This window comes from Crassostrea angulata, chromosome 3 (assembly GCF_025612915.1).
Source record: "Crassostrea angulata isolate pt1a10 chromosome 3, ASM2561291v2, whole genome shotgun sequence".
Lineage (NCBI taxonomy): Eukaryota > Metazoa > Mollusca > Bivalvia > Ostreida > Ostreidae > Magallana > Magallana angulata.
This window is the reverse complement of record NC_069113.1, coordinates 26,524,409-26,546,821: the sequence shown is the minus strand read 5'-3', so window position 1 is coordinate 26,546,821 and position 22,413 is coordinate 26,524,409. Positions and strand designations below refer to the sequence as shown.

The window sequence follows — 22,413 nt, the reverse complement described above, 5'->3', positions numbered from 1 at the left end:
GCATTGCTGATTCTTTAAAAAGATTTAGTTTCTGTTGTATTATTTCAAGTTTAGAAGTTGCTTATGGTGTCTTTGTAATAAATATATTTTATCAATATAAAAAAAAAAAAAAATGAATGTTGAATGAATTTTCGCCATCCACGCAGAAATTCAGCTACATGTATGATTACGACCTTATACATGTGAACTCTTTTGTCCCCTAAACTCCATCTTTTATTCACTGCGCGTTACATGTATTTAAACCTGAAATTCAACAATACGCATGTCTGAAAATGTTCAATTTTCATTTATAATTCATGAATCTTTTTCATCCAAAATGAAAAGGGCTATGGAGTCGAATTCATATTGGTGGATCTCCTTGAAGTGAAAATTTCCGAATAAAGATATAGTTAAAATATATCAAAATTTATAAATCATGGATTTTTGAAAAATAAATAATAGCTTAAATTAAGCAAAAACAATAATATTTTTTTCTGTAGATCTGGTCCCGGGACCTTAAAACTTAAACGAGCCCACTTTTGATCTCACTCTCACCTTTCCACTATATATTTCTTATGTAAAAGTGTGAATTAGATCAAAAGTGAACCCGTCTAAGTTTTATGACTCTGGGGCCTGATGGGTAAAAACTACCCAGCCTCCTCAAACATTGGTAAAAATCATTGATAATGAACATCATTTATCATCGTCTCGATTTTCAGAGAGAATCATATTTCGTTGCGGATCCTTCATGAAATGATTGCAGAGGTTTACGCCACTTAGCATACATCAGCTGCGATTGACATCATAAAGGGGGTGATTTTAATTAATTACCCCCCCCCCCACAAACACACACATACAAAAAAAAACAAAATTAAAAATGTAAAAGTTACTTATTGTTTGACCAATTATTCAGTCAAATTGCGTTTCTCGCGTTTATGTCGGGAAAAATTGATTGCAGGAGAGTTCAATTATTTAAAAAAAGCACGCAAACCGCTAGCATGAGGTGTAGGCTATGATGAAGAAAATTGAATGAGCTGACCAGCCCGAGGATGTGTTGACGTTTATTGCTGGAGCATTTGGTGTATTGACAAATCCATCCCGGTACTAAACATGATTGAAAATGGGAAATCCTTTCATGGAACAATATACCATGCATCTTTAATAAAATCTGACGAAGACTGACGCATTCGTTTTCCCGCCACAGTTCGCTTGATTTATACATCGAGATAACTTTTTATTGCTTCATCAATCCTTGCTCGTTGTGTACCATAGAGACAATGTGTTTTGAAGATGAATACATGCCCTTGAGATGTTACTCTAAGAGAAAAGGGAGAAAAAACCCTCTAAAATCGCTCTATAAGGTCCTATCGGGATTCCCTACACGGTTATTGTGTGGTATAACAGATTTATTACTATCTATTTCTTATGTATTTATTCGTTTTGGGGGTTTTCTATTTTCGTTTTGTGTAGTATATTCTTAGATATTATTCATCTAAAGTTTTATTGCGCAACGATGCATCAACTGGGAACACTTTTAATCATCTAAATGTTGTAATCGCTAGGTGAATTTTTACCTTAAATGGTTAGATAGCTAAAAAGAGGTTTTATTTCATTGATTAGAGTTAGGCAGTTGGGAAAAAATCCACAAAACTACGTATACGTTTTCGAAATTTATACAGAATGATAAGAATAACATTTCTTTTGTGTGGGCCTAGTGTTATAGTTTTAGAGAATTAAGGCATGATAGTTTTATAAAATAATTCGATTTTTATCAATTATCATTACAAATATGATTTAAAGCAACGTTTCTGCAAAATCAGTAAATGACATGAATGTCTACATGTATAAGCATTTGAAAGTGTTTTCGTAGCCATATCAAAGTGTTAATACTGTACAGTTATTAAATTTTTTACTTAAATTTAAATGTTTACAAAATTTAAGAAAATAAAAATGCATTATTTTCTTAACGTTTTCATTTATTTCCTCGTTAGATTATAATTCTGTTTTGATTTATAATAATATGCCTTTCAAAATTGATGAAAAACAATGAAAAAACAATTATTTTAATGGAGCAAACGTATTCGGGAGATGAAATGTTTCATTCGTATGGAAACTGGTATAAACAGATTTTGGCTGCCTTCTTTAAAAGTAAAAGTATAATATTAGACTCTTTAACCAAAACACTGTTCTCTCCGTTCTTATCACCGTAAAATAAACTTGACTACTTAGTTGTTTTCATAACAGAGAAAATTTGGTTTTCTTATATATCTTCCGCACCTGTTGGTGTTCGAAAGGTTACTCTCGAAGATTTGTGTGGCTTTGTCTAAATTACCTTCGTTCTTTGAAAAGTACAACATTAAGAGAAGGAAGCTAATTAACGGAGAGGATGTGTTCATACCAAAAAATTAGCTAATTTCGTGATTTAATCTTGTAGCATAACGATTAATTTAATCTACACCTGTTGAAAAGAAAGTAAAGGATTAATTCGCTATTTTCTCGCTTACATTATTTGTCGCTACCTAATATTTATAAGCATTTAGGCAATTTACAAGTGTTTTATATTTATCTAGTCTCGTTCATTTGCCACATGTTCTTATCTCTATTGCATCTATTTCGATAAATTGCACTGCTTTCCCGCCCTAAATGTTCTTGTCTATAGTGAGTGCAACCCACGGGGGTCACGAGTTTCTTGTATATTCATTTCCCCCGCGAGAGGTGTAAAATTCCTTTACGTCGACCTTGCTCAATTCATACATAAATAAGAATGGAGCGAAGAATTCCATATGTGAATTCCTGGTTCTTATAGCTATGAGGACTCAGCGGCATTGGGGTACGACAGGTCGTTAGTCATAATGCATGTCTCATTGTGACCAAGTCAATAAGCATGGTCAGAATTTGGTTGTTTCCTTTGAGACACCGTTCGAATGATGAAATATTATTAGGGTCTTCCGTCTTCAGCGGAAGACCCTACTATTATTCTATTGTTTCTTTTTCACTTTTCTTATTATTCTTTTTATTCTTTTTTTGTTTTACAAATTTTGTGCAGGCGATTTCTCGAAGATGGCTGATTCGATTTTCTTCAAATTTAAAGGGATGATGTGTCGGCATCTGAAGTTTGTACCGCCGTTTCAATTTCTTGATAATCACTTCCGGTCGGAAGTTACCGTCCGTTTACGATTTTTAAAAGTCAATTTTGTCGGCTAGAGATCTAAAAAACGAATAAAGATATAGGGCTGAAATTTTCAGTGAAGATAGACATCACCTTTACCTGTTGCAACATGGTCATAAAAATGTCCGCCGTCACTTCCGGTCGTCACCGGAAGAAAATATAAAAAATCGATTTTTTCAACTTTTTGCTCTTAATATATTTTTCTAATGGGTTGATAGAGACTCTTTTACTGAATCAGAATATGTAATTTGTTTTGAAATCGGTTGATGTGTTCCTGAGATATTAAGCATCAAAGTCCTGAAGCGAGAGTCTGAGTAGCTCGGTCGTTAGAGTCGTGGACATGTGCCCAGGCGACCCGGGTTCAAGCTTCGGGTGCCGAAAATTTTTTTCCTAATTTTTTTTTTGCTTTGATTAACAATTTAGTCTTAAAAGTGAAGGATTTTATCTCATTGATTCAAAAATCGGTCGGAAGACCCACTCGTTGCTCGCAACGAGAACGATCTAGTTATAATTATGTTTGATGACGGGTGCTCTGCTGCTTTTAAAAGTGGACATGTGTATGTAGTCAAACTTGTTTTGATCATCACTAAAGAATTTGTCAAACACCATTAATATCACTTTATGACAAATGTCATGAAATCTTCGTGTTTTATTATAGTAAAAGCGCCTACATGTATAACGTGTACATCTTCTAAATCATTTGTTCCTCTGTTTGTCGAAACAAACCTTTTAAGGAGTACCTCATGAATGAAAAGCTAAAGGATACTAGTATAAAGAAAATATGTTTCGTACAATATGTATTTGGTTGCTTACAGAGTTTAAAAATTAAAATCTCTCTCTCTCTCTCTCTCTCTCTCTCTCTCTCTCTCTCTCTCAATCTGGGAGCATACGGGATGATAAAAAATTGATGCAGTGCTAATCCACTTGCACTTACCGTTTCGTTACGACATTGAACTACATCACCTGTTAATACATGTACATTTAAACATCAAACAATGTCTGTCAAGTCACAGCCGGGTCAGTCTTTCAATGTCACATGTTACATCAGCAGCAGTAGCCGTACAGGTAGCTACAAATTAATTTTAATGATGCTTTCAAATTGATTACGAATTATCTTATTAACCATTCTAGGAAAATCTCGGTGTTATTTCCTTTCTCATGCCAGATGCATGTAAGAAATAGTTTAGTTCTGACCCTATGGTCTTTTATTCCCAGAATGGTGATTTAATAATGAAAGATTTACGAGAACTGAAATCTAAATAGATTCTAATGCATGTTATAGAAATAATGAATTCGCCCCATATTTAGAAAGTTATCATTAATGTACATGAAACAAATACATGTTTAAATAGATTTATTATATTCTTTTATTATAGTTTATAAATAAGAGACCATTTTTCGGCTCAAGGTGGTATAATCTTAAATCAGTGGAATCCGATTTTTTGCATGAAGATAAACATAGAAATAGATGTGCGTGTATTTCTGTTTCTTTTGGGTATGACTTAATGCTATTAACATGCAGAGCAATGAAAAATTGATGTCGCCATAATCCAGTTGTACTTCAAAGAGCTTAACCTGCTCGTCAGAAAACAATTCAGATTAAGGCCTATATACCATATAGGCCAAGTGAAGAACTGTGTCAAATAAAGCAAATTAGGCGATGGTCATTCACTAAGAAATATTCCATGTGCATTCACCCTCTTCAAGAACAAAAGAAAGTACATGTATTACATATAATAATCCCGGTAATATGCTATTGATTATAATGTCACATTGTAATTAAAAAGCGCCACCAGTATATGATAGTACATATGCTCTAATATCGTAGATAAAGTAATAAGGTTGTTGTCCACTTTTTCGGAATTTTAGTGCAAAATTTTCAATCAATGTTATAGAAATCAAGGATGTAACTAAATGTCGTTATGGAAATGACGACCATATACGGAAGGAAAGTCACAAAGGCTCAATTTTCATTGACCCTTCCCTCTGTGAAACAATACTGTTAATTTTTTACTTTGTGTTATTGACACGGGTTAGAACCATTTTAACAAAACCTTGGACTTTCAGTAGGGCGTAGCTATCTATTCCTTGCGTCAAAGCAAATTAATAATGACGCGGTTTCAAACGAAATATGCATCGATTGCGTAGTCTTGGCTCAAAAGCCAGACAAATCTTGTTGATTTCAAAGATCTATGGCTGAGTGGCTAGCAATGAAATAGACAGGCCTACGTCACATTGTTGTTTGACACAACTACCCAAAGTCCAAGCTCTTGTTAAAATATTTTTATGTATTTGCTGGCCAGTATTCTGCAATATTCGCAACAACTATATGTAAACAAAAAAGATACACATGTAACATTTAAAAGCTTTATTAAAAAAATCCCCGAAAAGTCAACACTCTTACTTGATTGATTGATTGATGTTTTATGTCTTTTTGAAGAAGTTTACATTCATACCGAGGAATGAAGAGGTATTGCATTAAAGATCTTGAGTTTATGCACCCCTACACCTGAACATATGCTGAAGGCGATAGTTTAAATCTGGCCATCGTCAATGGTTGTTTTATCTTAATTTAACAAGATCCGTAACTTCTTATATCTCAACTGAGTGCCATTGGTTGCCAAAAAAATGGCTATCATTTATTAACCAATAAAATCGTTACAAAGTGGGCTCGACCCTTCCCCTACCATACGCAATCGTTTAAGCAATCTTCCATAGCGTGTGAATGCAAAAAGGTCTTGTTCTCGAATCTGTTGAATTGGGGTATATATGATACAAGCTGCAATTTTAGAAGAGATGACTGCAGTTTCAAAATCCTGAAGAGTTTGCATTGTCGTCAATTATCTTCAGGTGAGAAACAAATGCAATCACGAAGCCTTTTTAAAAAAAAGCGCAGATGATTGTTATAAACAATAATTCAATATGATAGCTCTATATACTAGTATGCGATGCATTTACCAAATCAGAAAGATGTTAGTAAGGTACAGACTCACTGGAATATTCATTGCAAAAATAAGGACGCCAGTTACAACAAGTGCTCAATGATCGACACAGGAACACTACAACACAGTTTTAGGACCAATCAAAGCAAAGTAATTGGTTTACATGCCGCTATACCGCTCTCTGTTGTGCTCCTACGCCAAACACTGTAAACAAATAAAATTCGTTTATTCATATAATGTCCATGACAGGGCAACCTGAATAATTTCCATGGATACCGAGTAGCGTGTTTTCTTCCATTTGTCATCTTTGGCGGATCGAAAGGGCTCCATTTAATGGGCGACTTGAGCGCTGCTTAATGGAACCATAGTATTATTACACCTCTGTGTGTAGTCATGTAAGAAATCGGCCATATTCATTTTAACCGACCTTATACAACTTGTATTTCATCATGTTTTAACTTTGCTCTCTAAGGATATCAAGAGAGTAATAAAACCAATTAATTTATCTTTCAGCTTTTTTTACATGATAATTCCCAATTCAATACTAAATAAATACCGTGTACCGATTGTTTAAAAGATGGATCCATTACTGAACAAAGTCAAATTCAGAAAGTGGATCAGCTGTATGCAACTTCCAACTTTCTCGTTTTGATAAAATGGGCATTTGTTCTGTATCAGTCTATCAAATTAAAGTTATAGATTCAGCTTTAGTATTCGTTGCATCGCAACTTTTTGTGTACAAGTGAATTCAAAACGGGAGCATTGGGATTGCAACAATCGTAGGAGTTATTTTCAAAGTTTAATTGATTCAATTTTTTTTTGGTGGGTTGTGTTGGCAAGGAGTTTTTGGACAATTGCATCAAACCAATTAATTACTACTTAAAGACGTTAGTGTTGATACACATAGGACTAATTCTTTTTTGCCTCCAATGATTAACAAAATATCAGGGTAGGGTTGCGTTAGTTCCAATGAAATCCAACAGATATCATCACAGTTTCGCAATAATTGATCACTTAGATATCAGTTAAACTCCGATGTAAGTCAATAGTAAGTGAATACGGTGCAGGTTTATCATTTCTTGAACAAAGGCCGCTCAATCTGACCCACACCAGGGTGTTTGCTATCAGAACCTATTTAACACCACGGTGTTTGATTTAGTACGCAATGACTGACCAAAGATGTGTTTTCCAGATAATGGCCAAAAGAGAAGGCGTCAAATGTCGCTCAATCCAAAATGCAGGTATCAGACTTTATCTTCTTCAGTTTGTTTGTTTTCGGTGTATACCTGACTTCTTTGGTCGTCGCATTTTGGCTTGTTTGAATTTGCGCTGATCGTGAACTCAATTTGTTTGCTTGAAACATCGAACTGTTGTTAAAATTTGCATGTCTGACCATTACATCCTGTAATATGTAATCGTACTGCACACACAAAAAAAATTAGGTTATCGTCTTTATCAAGTATAACTACATCTGGATGTTTTAAAGTATTCTTATTATTTACAATGTATCCGTATCTTGACCTTCTTATACAAGCATATGGTATACCGTATATGTATATATAGGCTTTGCCTATATCCCAATCCTTCTATTGAATTTGTTCAATAAAAATATGTTTAAATTAAAATTCGTATGTTATATACATGTACATCTATCATATACAATTATAATTGTACATGTATATCAATTTAGATAGAAGCACTAATGCACTATTATACGAATTTATGTCTTTTTGAGGGGGGGGGGGGCTTTCTTTCAGGTAGAATTTTTTTTCTTTGCATTAATTATGGTCAGATTAAATTCATACAACGATATTTAACAACTGGACAAAATATAGTAAAAAAGAAAGTAAAATTAAGCAAGAAAGGAAATAAAACAATATAATGTTTTACATACAACAGAACAAACCTCTCTCTCTCTCTCTCTCTCTCTCTCTCTCTCTCTCTCTCTCTCTCTCTCTCTCTCTGAAAGAATTCAGGGAGCCATTGAATATATGCTGCTCCTTGGGCTTAGCGATGTCTTGTAAAACATCTCTTTAACATCAGATTTTCATTTTGTAAACCTAACGAAACACGCTAGTGACATTTCTTGCCGTGGAATATTGCATAATATAAAGTTTTTATTGAACAAATAATGCCCCAAATGCGGAAAAATTAAAGTCGTTAAATTGCCTTTCCTTTCCTGAGAAATTCCATGACACAATCCCAAAGGAGCTGCTAAGGCTGTGAGAAAATTAGCTATTTAAACTTACTTTAACCCCCCTTGTCTGTCTGTCTGTCTCTTTTTTCTCTCTATGTAAACAGCTAACTAGAATTACTTTCTTTAACGAACTTGAAATCACTCCCTCTTTTAATCAAACGTAAAAATCATCAGTAGATGAATAATTCAAATGAAACTACTGCCAAACATCATTAAAGCACTATATAGTACTCATTATCCGTGCATATATAAGGGTAGGCTTGGAAAGGAAATGCGCATGCCATTATGGGGGGTAAAATCCAGCATTTACCTTATCAAGTCATATAATATTCAGCTCGCATCATATATTTTATTCAAAATTTAAGAGCATGTTGTCATTTGTTGTAATCTGCTAAGTTATTTATGAATTTCCTTTATGGACAATAAATAGCAACAAGAAACACCAAACAATTATCAGGAATTTATTGACTGAGGCGGAATAATGGGATTTCTACATTTAACGATTCTAATATTTTGCAATGCAAATTTCTCTAAATGTAATGTTCTGATGTCGCAGATAACATAGAATTGTCATATTGTTAATTATTGCACGTTCGAGAATTTAATGATTAAAACGGGACATAAAATCGCCCATGTGTAAAATACATTGTTCCCGGAATTCGAGAGCAATATGATCAAGTGAATGAATATTTGCAGTTCTTAAAATAACGCACACCAACTACAGCGCTTCGTTTGCTTTGGAGGACATTAATTTGCTTGTATTATTCTTGTAAATTCATTTGGTTTCGAGGAATTGCATATCGTCTCGTCAATGAACATAACTTATTGATGACAATCTAAAAATATGTATAATATGACTGCAGAAAATGAAGACCATGTTCAAAGAAATTAATGAATTTCAAATCCTTAAAGCTTCCGACATTCATATACATTTCTTTTTACCAAATATGAAATGATCGTTTTTAAATTCTTCTTTGTCCAAGGAATTGTTATATATCCTTTTTAGTAACGTTTATGCATTATGATTATAGCAAATAAAACTTAAATGCTTTTTTGAGGATGAATGGTCCAAAAACAGGATCAATAAAAAAATTCATTAAGTACTGGTATTATAATAATTTTAATACTATAGTAGTTATTTGGGCCTATAGGTGTCGAAACTTTGGGGTCTCGTCACGACCCCTTGTAGTCGAATGTAAATATGGAACGCCTCAACTGCCTTATGTAGGTAATCTTCATAATATGATGATACTTCAACATTACATGATGGTACTTCAACATTACATACTGATATTCCAACATTTCAAGTTGAAGTATCATCATGTTATGAAGATTATCTATATAAGGCAGTTGAGGCGTTCCATATGTAAACATAATTCTTTCATTACTTTACGGTGGTTTAGTGTCAACCAATTAACCGTAAGATGATTTTTCAAGGCATTAATTATTATTTAGTGAAGAAAAATTTCATAGATTAAAGACTATTTTACATTTTTATACACAGCTCTTCTTCTAAAAGAGATCAATACAGTATAAAAATGGCTACGACCATCCACTCCTCTTCCTTAAGAAAGTGTGATCCCGATCCCGAGCTTATTAACTTTCGTATAATAAAGTCAAAGATAGCTGTCCCTTTTGCTCACTTTCCAAACGATCGCCTCTCTCTTTGACTATATGATAATGAAAACAACAGCTTTTATGTTCAGTAGGATATCATGTAGATTTCACTTGTCATTCAAAAATCCAGGCAGGCCACCATTTTACTTCGTATAACGGAAATTAATGTCCATTGAGTTTTTGTAATGAAAAAGTCGTCTCTATTCGCTGACATGAAAAAAAAATCCGGCATCCCCAATAGAATTGTCTGATCCACTTATTGGGATCACCTATCTTCGATTTCAATTAATATCAACACTAGATTGATGGCCCCAGCATGCAACAGTCGGGCCGCTAAATTGTGGAATTAAAGTCGTTTTCCTGTCTTCGATGTCTATCTACGCGACCACTAAAACGGAAATTGCTTCATCATATATCTGACAGTAATTATATTAAAGAATTATGATAACCTAATACAATCTATTAATTCCTGCCAATTTTGAAAATGGGCTATATTCGAAAATAATAATAATAATAATAAAACAACAACCAAAAATTCAACGATGAAATTTATATAATGTTTCCGCTCTGTGATAAACAAATAATACACGGACTCTACCTCATCTCCTTTTTCTGATTTTATTAGCAAGAGAAATTTCTCAAGATATAGATCTTTATACATCAAGGGAGAAAGAAAGAAGAAAAGTTTTAGAGAAAATTCAATTAGTTTTTTACTCCAACACTTTCGACACTATTTATTCAGATACATTGAAACTAACGCTATTGAAAAAGTTGCACAGCACGGAGAGGGTGTCCGAATCCGCCCCACTAGCAACCCTCATTTGACACTTTTTTAAGGTGGCTCACTACACCTTGGAATATTTTCTCAAATCAGCAGAAAATAACTTGATTATGATAGATACCATAATGGATAAGTAGTATTTAAGTCTAACAGGCAAAAAAAAGGCAATTTTGGATGAAAAATTACACATTTTCGAAGATTTAATTTAGTAAACATGAACAAAAGCTCCAGGCGGATTCGAACTCATGATCTGCGGTTCAGAAGCCCAATATTTTAGCTACTGAGCTACGACGATATACAATCAAAACGAACGATATAAACAGTTTAACAAAATATTTAAATCGCCATCTTGTAACTTAGTGTCTTAAAAAGTTTAAGTCTGGGTGTAGTGAGGTACCTTAACAAGTCTTTGCGTCAGCGCGCGTATTCAAGCCTATTTGAAGCTTATGCAAAGAACCATAACTCATTTTTTACATTTGTTTTCCAACAAAACTGGTATAACGTGTTGATTTTTTGTTGTATTATTTATTGACAGGAAGTTACATCAAGACAACACTTGTGCGTTAATAAATTCACAGACACAAAAAAGAAAATACACACATGCATTTACCGTTTCATTCACCAAATCACATAGTCAATAAATACAGACATACACAGTAACAGTCATAGCAAATTGCAGCCTCAAATGAAATGGAGTGAATGAAACAATGGAACACAGTTTTTTTTTTATTAATTCGTTGACAAACTGATAGGTTAACCTTTTATTCTCATCATTGTTTTAATTATCACAGATGTTTAGGTGCATATATGTATACATATCTAATAATTTAGTTTTTTCTTAACAAAACCATCAAACATTTCCAAAGCACTTTCAATATTATATATGAACAAATATTGTATGTTATATCTGACTTATAAGAAAGAAAACTATCTTTTTCTAAAAAAAAGAAAAAAAAAGAAACTGTTATTGCTTTATAAATGTCAATTGGCAATATTCTACCAAAAGGAAAATTTATAATTTTATGCTTCTCAATTACAAAATTATTATTATTCTGTTTTTTTTGGAATAGGGAGTTATCAATATGACGTCAACTTTTAACAAAAATGTACAGTGCTATAAAATCCTGCACCCTGAAAATGAAACAGGTTTTCACAACCTATGGTGGATAGCCCTGAAAAGGTCTTGTTTGTTTTTGGGTTTGGTTGTATTAGTATCAGTTACTTCAAATCATTATTAGATATAACATCTATTCTAAAAGTGCACAATCAGCTCTCAGCTATTTTGTTATTAAACTATTCATATTTTAAAAATGAAAAATGTGTTATGGAAAGGAAATATTTATTGACATTCATAAGAAAATTTTAAATGTCAACAAATTTCTCATAACTGGAAAAGTTACATTCTGTGTAACACAGTAATCAATAACAGAAATTTTTGAGTCTGGCTAATATTGCATGACACCCAATTAGACCTAAATCTAATACATCTTATTTGACTTTCAATGCTCATGTACTTGTCAAGGCTCTTTAAAAAAAAATTAATTAACACCAGTAATATCAAATAACTCTTTCATTTCAAAATACAGAAATAAACTTGGTTCATTATAACTGGTATTTGATTAACAATTACTTTCAATTGATATTTTACTGGAATTTTATGACAAAAATAGTAAGTGTCTATTGAAATGCAAAGAAGGAGACAAAGTATGCATGCATACACTTATAGTCCACAACTCAAAATATCATCTCCGGCAGTACTTCTGGATCCAGTCCAAGTACTTCTGAGCTAACTGCTGGTTGTATTTTTCTCGTCCGGTAAGGTCACCGTTGGATACAGAGTCCACTTCTTTCATTAGCAACACCTGTCTTTCATTTTCAAGTTTAGTTTTCTTTTGTTGGTTTTCTTGAGACTTTTCACAGGGTTGAATGGTTTCCATGGCAATTTTGTCACATGACTCACACAAGGATTGGAAAACATATCTCCTGAAATGTTAACATTCAGATATCAAAACCAAACTCACCATTTTTCATATGTAGCCCCCCCCCCCTTCTTTCAATTAACATTTTACAAGATTTTTCATAGTTTGCAAAACACTGTATTGTCAGAATGAAAATGGTTTCATCTTCTACTAAAGTCAATGCTTTACACCAATAAACATTATTTACAGAGATTTAATCAAAGCAATGAGAGTACTGACTTTCACTTTGCATGTTACCTTTAATAACATGTAAATTGCTAACTGTTTTAATATATTTTAGTACACAAATAGCTGAATCTGGAATGAGTTATCAATAAACTTTTTTTGATACTAATAAATCCTTGATATTGTATTGGATAGTACCAACCAATGTTCGTTAGGCAGTGGACCAATAATCACCATCTTTTGTGCAAATGCCAATGAGCATTTTAGCAAAGGGAAGTGAAATCAAAACCTAAATAAATGCATCATACCTGTGATACCACAGTGCCTCGTGACCTGGATAAGATTTTATCAGATCCGTGATGAGGTACATCTCCTTCTGTACAATGTTTCTGTAATTCAGTAAGAACTGTTCTGAGAGTTTCTCAGCCTGCTGGGATAAGCACTTCAACAAGAACTGTCTGTAATGAAAGCCACTGTGGTCTGAGATGTGTTTGGTGACCCATCCTTCTGTAGAATGAAGCTCTCCATACACTACCTGTGAATAATGATGCAAGGGAACTCATAAAGGTGCAATGTATCAGTTGGTATTGAATATGCAAATGCTACTCATTACTCTGTTTTTAAACTTCTAACTTCCAAATCAAATCATTCATGAATGTAGAGATGCAGAAAATGATACTTGTCAATAGTTTTCCAAATGCTATGAATTTGTGTGTGATTATTTGCAAGCCAAATACACAGTGTGTAATGATCAAAAAAAAGAAAAGAATAAAAATGTTATCAACATGTCATACAAACAGAAAATTTTCATATGCATGTACTTAGATCTAACGTGTCAATTTGGTTAAAAATTAAAAGAAACATATGCGGTACATGTATTACTAGTATTCTGTCCACAAAATCAATATGGCAAAATAGAAGAAAAGTACCCTTTTGATGTCATAATATAGATATGACATCATGAAGATATCAAATTTCACAAAATTGATGTTTGGGAGCAAAAGTTCTTTGGATAATTTATAACTGTTTTTGTTTGAATGTAAAGCTTGCTCAATTAACAATTTTTACTCTAATGTGACAAGTTATGTGAAACAATATGTGTAAATTTTGTACTTCAGTAGCCTTCTAAATCTCAATAAAATAAACAAAAAGACCCCTTTTCTGTGTGTTACTGAATTGGCCAATTATGATAACATCAGTTTTATAGCACATACATTGACCTTTATGTACTTCAATGTGATTAATGAGTAGCAAAGTAATCAAGTTGAAACTTGATACTATATTGCTCCCTTTTTTTAAAGCAACAAAATCAAACACTATTACCTGTAATGAACAATTAAAACAATGCTGTAACACCCAGATTCTGTGACTCCATGCGTTATAATTACACGGATGATTATCTGCAGCGTTTTTGCACACATTCATTTCCTTTCTCATGAGTTCGTTATAATCAGGCTGATTGATAAGATCAGGGGCATTGTCAAAATTTGGTCCATTGAATGAGGCGTCCATGTTAAGATCAATGGCTTCCATGTTGACAAATCTATCACAGGCATTGCTCCCTGAGCTTGTATTGCTTCCAATGCTGGAGGCTAAACAGTTGTCAATGAATCGATGGAGCAGCCACTTCCTATATGAAAAGAGATGTAACAAAATTCTGTACATTTCAATTCAAAGTCCATTAAAATACAAATAAAAATTATCTTTGATTTTGTAGATGTGTAGTGTATAGAGCAACAGTTGCTTAAAATAGTATTTAATTCAAAAACTTGTACAAAGCCACCACTGAACTGTATGAGTGAGATGGATTTGTCATTAAATTTCCTAAATTTCAACGTTTCTAAAATTATAACACAATTACCTAATCTCCCTAAAAACCTGTACATGTTGTGATTCACCAAACACATCAAAAGTACTTTTATTTTGCATTAAGAGGACAGAATAGTAATTTCTCATTCAATATTGGCATAAATCATAACAACATATAGTATGATCTAAGTCATCTAACCTATGAGAAAATGTTTCTGGACTCTTGGGGTGTTTCTTGAGAACAAGGCCTCCAAACTTGAGGTCCTCTGTCACAGAAAGGTCTCCATTGTCTACCAGCTCCTTTCTAAAACACACAAACACATACATGTATAACCAAATACTTTAATTTTATGAAATTAATTACAATAAATAACATTTCTAAAAAGTGAGTAACTCCTACGATACTGTCAAAATGAAAACTGCAATTCATTATTAGAAAGATGGTAGAAAATTTAAGAAAAATGAGCCTTCTAAACACCATCACCATCCTGACAAGGTCAATATATAAAAGCTTTGCAGTTTTAATACTAACAACAAAATATTGATGTTGGGTAAAAGACTAAAAGCACCAACTGTGATGAACCTCAATAATGAATATCTGAAATTTTATATATATATAAAAATATAAAATATATAAAAAGCTTTGTAGTTTTAAGAGACAATGTCAGTATAAGCATTGAGCTTCGCATGGAAAGTGAGAATTTTAAAAATCATTTAAAACCATACTAAGTCGTCAAAGGAGAAGCAAATAACACATTTTTAAGAAATTGTGAGTGATATTTTTTTTTTGCTTGGTTTCCATGACAACAAAACAAATGTTTTTGTTCCATACTGTCTATAAGTGAACAAAATCCATGAAAAATAGAGATTTAAATATACAAAATTGGCCATTTTAGAGTTAAAAATATACCTTTTCAATAGTTTACCTAAAAAGACAGTCATTTGTATAATATAATTTGGATGGAATTATTATTCAAAGAAATGACATCATAGTTGCTATGACAACCAGAAGAAGATATGTTTTACTAGATACAGTATTGTCACAAAACAAATACATTTTAAACCCTTTTTTTTTTAAAAAGCAACGACCTCTGCAAAAATAAATTATATCAGCATAATGACAGTAGTCAATATTATGTACGTAAGCAATAAATTTGGGTAGTTGGTTTTTCTAAATTTTTTGGCAGAATGATGAATATTTGCAATTTTCCACCATTTGTAGTTTTATAAAATAATAACAACAAAATATTGATGTACGTTGTGTAAAAGACTAAAAGCACCAACTGTGATGAACCTCAATAATGAATATCTGAAATTTTATAGCTACAAAACTGAAGATCTAGATATAAGAAAATTGGGGTTAACAGACCACAGAGCTAAAAGATCAGAATATGCAAAATACCGGTACTTGCAATTTATCCACAAAGATATTGCCTAGTTTCAAGGCCTATTATTTATAAGAATGTGCATACATATACCGTGGAAAAAAACTGATGTCAAATATTTCTTCAGCAATACATGTAAATGCAAGCTGTTAGGAGTTTTTCAAAATGTTAAGGCAAATAAAGCAATAAATTCAGTAGTAAATGCCTTGGAAAAATTTTTGGGGTATCAAATATTTCCCCACCCTATGTTAGGAAAGAGAACTCAGAAATAAAATTAATGCACATTTCTGTGAAATGTAATTTTCAAGTTTTTTGAAATTTTTTGTTCATACAGAACAGAACTGTTCTTTACAGTCTGTCAACTATAATTATTCCATCGAACTACTACAGATCTGTAGCTTATCAAAAAAAAATGATTTAGTTTTTCTATGTTTTTTAGAAATATAAATGCATGCTAATGGAGCATGCTAATGGAGTGAGCAATCTTTATTAATTGTTAAATTAATTGGTACCCAATGTATACACACCTTGTATTCCATGCAGTAGAACAGTCTGCATTCACCAACAAAATGGCTCGGGTTAAACTGCATAGTTCAGTAGGATCTGTCATGGAGAGATTACAATTGGCATAAGAATTCAAATTACAATGTAATATAAGCAGGATAAATCATTAATTGCTATCAGCATTTTCAGCATGTGTGCTTCTGAGTCAACAAGCTCAATCATTTGTCATACATTGTCACCGACATGTAAATACTGATAGATTACGGTAGTTTAATAAAACCTTTCCTTAAATTTTCCTTAAAGGCAGTTTTTATTCAAATTTGTCCTGCAGTTGTGATGTTTAAATTACCACGAAAACAATTCTTTTCTATAAATGTAATTGCACCGACAGAAAGACTATACAGGAGAATTTGTCAAACATAATTCTTAAATCAAAATGATGTAATTCTCATATAATAGTGTTAATTGATTTGATATCATTAAAAATCGGCATATATCAAATCATATCATACAACAGGAAGGTGTCATGTGAAAATCTCACAGTATAATTCTGATATGAGATTCATATGATAAGGGCATCTTACTGCAGTATCGTTAATAATTAAACGATATCTGCAATTTTATCGTACACTGACACAAGTCTTAATTGAAAAAGACTATACCCAAGAACTTGGTGGGTGGGGAGTTATTCCTCCAGCTAATGAGTTGGTTATAAGCATACTGGAATAAAATCTTCACGCTCCACGACTCGATTCCCAACTTGTGTTCCTGCAAGACCAGTGGACTTCTATTGTGTTTGGGCTCTGGGACTGGCAGAAAGTCATATTCATCTCTGGGGGGTAAAAAAAAAGTTATTAAATATACAAGTAGTATTATTTCCACTTCAGATAATAGGCTGAAACATGCCTACGTAAAATGTTATTGCTACAGAGAGTAGCCCGGCATAGAAAGTATGTAATTCGCTAATAGATTTGTGTAGGTCCATCTCCAATAACATTCTAGATGCTTTAGAAACATAGAATTAACAGTGAAGTCATACATATAGATACAACAGATATAAACAGGCAAGTGTAACATGTATAAATCATTAAATGTCATATTCACTGGAAAGATGTAATATCAAACTCCCACATAAAACAATATATGTACATGGCGATCTGATATTGAATTTGAAAAAGATGATATAGTTTGCAGAATCAATTCCAATATTTTTATAATCAATAAATGTCATGTTGTTTACTAAAAAGAAAAATTGTGTTTTCACAGTGTAAAACAGGGTTTATTATAAAATTTTAAGTAAAACTCATAATTACAGGTGGTCAGTCTCATTTTTGGGGTTTGATTTTAATCAACTCTCCTATGCAGTTTCTTTGGCAAAACGGAATTGAAACAGTGTTGTCCAAACACATCATCACCGCTGACAAGACTTAGTATCTTAGTACTTAAAAATAATCAATAAATTTGACAGAATGTATTTAGAAGCATTGTTTTTCAAGGATAGTCAGATTTTAAATGGTATGAATTATTTAGATATCTTTGTAGTTGTATGCATTCCTATGCCAGAGGTTGGCTGTCATGAACAACTTTTTGGCATTTTCCGCTGGCGAAAAATAACATTATTTTTTGCCAGAGGAATGGCCGAGTAGTTATGATAACATAGATTACCAAAGCCCATTTCTACAGCAGTCAGCATTTGGAATCAAGGGCAGACTATCCTATCTTAAGATAGACCAGTACTGGCATAGACTAGACTTTATTTTGATAATTATGATTACCGGTATTATGATGTTTGTTTAAAAGTTGCTTGGATACAATTGTCCAGAAATATTTTGATTACTGATGCATCGTAGAATTTGGTACTGTTCATTCTATCTTTAAATATTACACAACATGATATAATATGGGGTTTTTTGTCTACAGCTCAGAATTCTTGATGGGAAAGCCCAATTCATATTATACTAGAAAAAAATGTGTGTATATAATCATATTCAAATACACCCAAGAAACTATTTGCCATGCAAAATTACACATCATTGATTTTATAAAATAAATAATATTTGATAAAATCAACTCCTGTCACATTAATTTTAATCATTATTTTTTTGCCGGACTAGCTGAATAGAGGATAACTCTATCAAATGTTTAATGATCGAGGAGTCAAGGATATACCTAGAAAACATGATTCAATAGAAGATAAATTCCAAGGTCGTTTAACTGATGTTTGCATGAGATAGAGACTTTGTGAATTAGAATGTTGTAGCTATATAGTGAAGAAAATCTTTTGTTTACAGAATTTCACTTACTCATTAACAGGAAGGGTCTTTAACAAGTATACATCACCAAAAGTTTTTTTCTGATAAAGATTAAAATAGTGTTTTTAACTGTGTCAGAAATAGAATATATTTCATTAACATGATCAAAATTTTTAGTATGTTTTTCATTAAGGCCAGATATCTGAAAAATAATGATTTTTAAAAAGTGTGTATCTTTACTGTATTAATGATAAAAAATAATAATGATATCAAAAAATTTACTCCTGTTCAAATTAACACTTGTTATGAAATTAAACAAATTTTTCAGAAATAGCTGAGACATTTAATGTCCATCTTGATATAATATCTTGCCTACATTTAATTTACAGTTCAATATTCTGGTTCAATATTCCTCTGTAATTAGCAGCTTGTATACCAAGAATGACCATCAACTTAAAAAAAGCCTGACTTTGTATTGCCTATGAGGTTTCATGACAAGGAATATCGAACTAACCCTGTGGTGACATATTGACCTTAAAAACATATGCTAGCCTGGGTTTCTTATTTTGCCCTAAACAACAGTCTGCAGACTTTTCTTTTTTAGCTGCATTACTCAACCTGACAAGTTAAAATGGGTGTTCTAAAGGAGAAATATTGGAATATTTTCAAACCAGACTAATTAAAATCATTTAAACCATATGTGATAATGAATATACTGGTACATGTAGAATAAATAGTGAAGCGAGAACATATTGGGACAGATAATTTTGGAGTCTTCAAATGATCAAATTCATAGTGTATTAACCATTCTATAGTAATTAAACAGTCTTGAAATATCAGTGATATTTGGGAGAGGGTAAGAAAACATGATGGAAGGCGAGGTTTGCCGAGTCTTCATGTTTTCGACTCAAGCCCAAATACTGCTTATATTTTGTTATTTCTGTGACAAAGTATCTTGCTAGACACTTCGGAAGAGCTATTTTTATCAAATTTTTGTGCATATCTGCAGTTGAAACCATGACTCCACAATGCATTGAACCTTGGATAAATACATTTGATGTAAAATATGGCTATATAGGGGCACTGACCGAATACAGCTTTCGTTTACTTGATTAGATTATTTGGTCATTGCAAGGGGTAGTTGCAGTACAATATTTTTCAAATCAATGTTAGCAGGGTTCATTATGTTGATATCAGCTCATACTATTAAATGACCCTAATGAATTTTCCAGAAGTGCATGTGATGTCCCATTTGCTTATATTTTCAAAAACATATTCTATAACATAGTTGCCTGCGACAGTCATTCGTAGTTAAAGCTATTAAAGATAAAGCTTTCTTGACAACTCATGTGATGAATATTAGAGCAATACAAATAAAAAAATCCAAAAACATGTTTTGTAATATTTCATTTTTTTAAATGTCGATCTGTCCATTGTTGCTGTTGCATTTTGACAGTTATATTTGTTAAAAACCACATACATGTGAAAGAAGTACAATTGAAATTGTAAAAAAATGAAGATATCCAAGATATCTTCATTGAAACATTATCATTTTTCACTCAAAGTATTAAATTATTCATGGAATGAAAATTGAATTCTTACAAAAATTTATGATGGGAAATGCTGACAACTTTTATCATTTGGAGGTTGCTATTTTTCAACTTTATATTTTTGGTTGTGCATTGAAACCTGAAGCGGTAGAGTGGGTGTTTCAAAACAAAAAATTTTGACTTATTTATAGAAGTTTATCTAGACACAAAGGTATTTATGATTATCAAAATATTATATATAAACCAGTAAACAAAAAGATCTAAAATCTATAATTTTAATTATACTCTATCCTGAGTTTTTGCTTCCACCACTTTTCGCTTGATATTTCGATAATAATAAATATATACCTTTGTGCTCAAACTATGTTCATCCACTAATATGTTGAAAAATGTCCAGATTATCTGTTTTGAAACGCCCCCTCTACCGCTTCAGGTTTCAATACACATCCCAAAATAGAAAGTCTACGGGGATTTTGCATTGCATCAGCCATTAATAGCGAGCGCAGCTCGCCGGCGCGCAGCGCCGGCGAGCGAAGCGAGCTCTAAGAACCAGTGTGCGCGGGAAAAAGAACGAGCTAAACCTACAGTTCATCAAACAAAATTTTTGTCTACGTCCCATAATGCTCTCTAATGTTTTCACCCGTGGTGCTATGCCAAAAATGGCCGACTTTTAACTCGTAATTTACAGTGACTTAAAGTTTGAAAACACGTTTTGAGTACCGCATATGCTTTGGCGAGACTCAAAAGATTTGTTACATGCTTCCATACCTCCATATTGAGTCGAGAAACGTAAACAAAGACGAATAAAGTCATGGATGACGTCACAGTGCACTCGCGCTATATTTCCCGCGATAAATTTAGAGGTGGATCAAACATCTGTAATGCGTGTACTAGCTATTTCAGTATAGACTGCGATACCTGCCCCATTGACGTATGATTTGTTTTTAATTTTTTTCAATATAGAGATTTTATGTATATATATTAGCAAGAGCCATACTTTACTGTCATATCGATCCATTTTTAAGCTAATTGTGCATGCATAAGTAGGGAGGAAATAAACAATAGTATATTTTGAAATAAATAAAAAAGAATAAAATGAAAAAATAAACAGTTAAAAAAAATTATGTAGATATTGCATATAGTCAGACCATTGAATTTAAAAGTGGGAAATTACACACCTACAAACAGGTACCGGGCTCTCTCTCTCTCTGTGGGAAAGGGGTTGCACTGTACGTATCCTAACCATTCAAATTAGTACCTTTGGCATACTTATTGTAGAACAATACTCTCTCAAAAATTCTTTGACGTTCGTTGATACCTAAATAAAACTATAAGTTGACAATGATGCAAGGTATGTGTAATTCTTGCTGCGCTCGCCAGAACGGTAGCACCGTAAAACATATTATGCCCGGATTATAATGTTGAAAAATTGCGCGAGGTGTCCCAAGACCCGATCGAGTATTTCCGAATGGAGAAAAGATGTAAAAATTTCTCATTATAAAACTCTGTAAGAAATTTGTTTTTGTTCCTGTAAACTTTTATGAGTGAGAAGGGATAATTTGTCAATGAAGATATCTTGGATATTTTCCACTTTATTGATTTCAACTAAACTTCTTTCAAAGGTATGAGTGTTTTTATTACAAATCATCAAAAAGTGATGGAAGGAATAACTTGGGACAGACAACAGATTGCTAATGTGTTTGATTGTTTTTAAGCATTGACAACTACCGAAGGAAAGTTATCATAATTCCATCAATGCAGATCAATTAGAATATATCTTTACAGTTGTAAGGTATCAGATATACATAAAACGGTTCAAATGGCTTCTTTGCAATGTCTATCTTGTCAATCAGCTGTTTCCAAATCAGTTCTCAATTAAATCGTTATGTTCCCAAAAACAAATTTACATCATCTGTGTACCATATGTAACAGTGTTATTATAACCAAAAGAGAGGAACTTACATTTCAGGATCTCGTCTAAATGCACTATTTAAATCGGAAAGCAATCTACATCCTCTGCTGTCATTCGCCATCTTTTTTGTTTTGGTCACGTGTAGAGATATGATCGTCTGTGAAGTTTTCGT

The 22,413-nt window shown here is 32.6% G+C and overlaps 1 protein-coding gene across 1 annotated transcript; it reads right to left on the bottom strand.

The window, feature by feature from the left end:
• Positions 1–12,261: 12,261 nt before the first annotated feature.
• LOC128176274 (protein prenyltransferase alpha subunit repeat-containing protein 1-like) lies at positions 12,262–22,410 on the bottom strand. The gene is made up of 7 exons (XM_052842489.1): positions 22,292–22,410; positions 17,190–17,359; positions 16,551–16,626; positions 14,838–14,942; positions 14,153–14,459; positions 13,138–13,364; positions 12,262–12,668 (listed from the first exon to the last, which is right to left on the bottom strand). Exons 1-7 carry the CDS (start codon positions 22,360–22,362, stop codon positions 12,428–12,430), a joined length of 1,197 nt encoding a protein of 398 aa, XP_052698449.1. The 5' UTR covers positions 22,363–22,410; the 3' UTR covers positions 12,262–12,427.
• Positions 22,411–22,413: the final 3 nt, after the last annotated feature.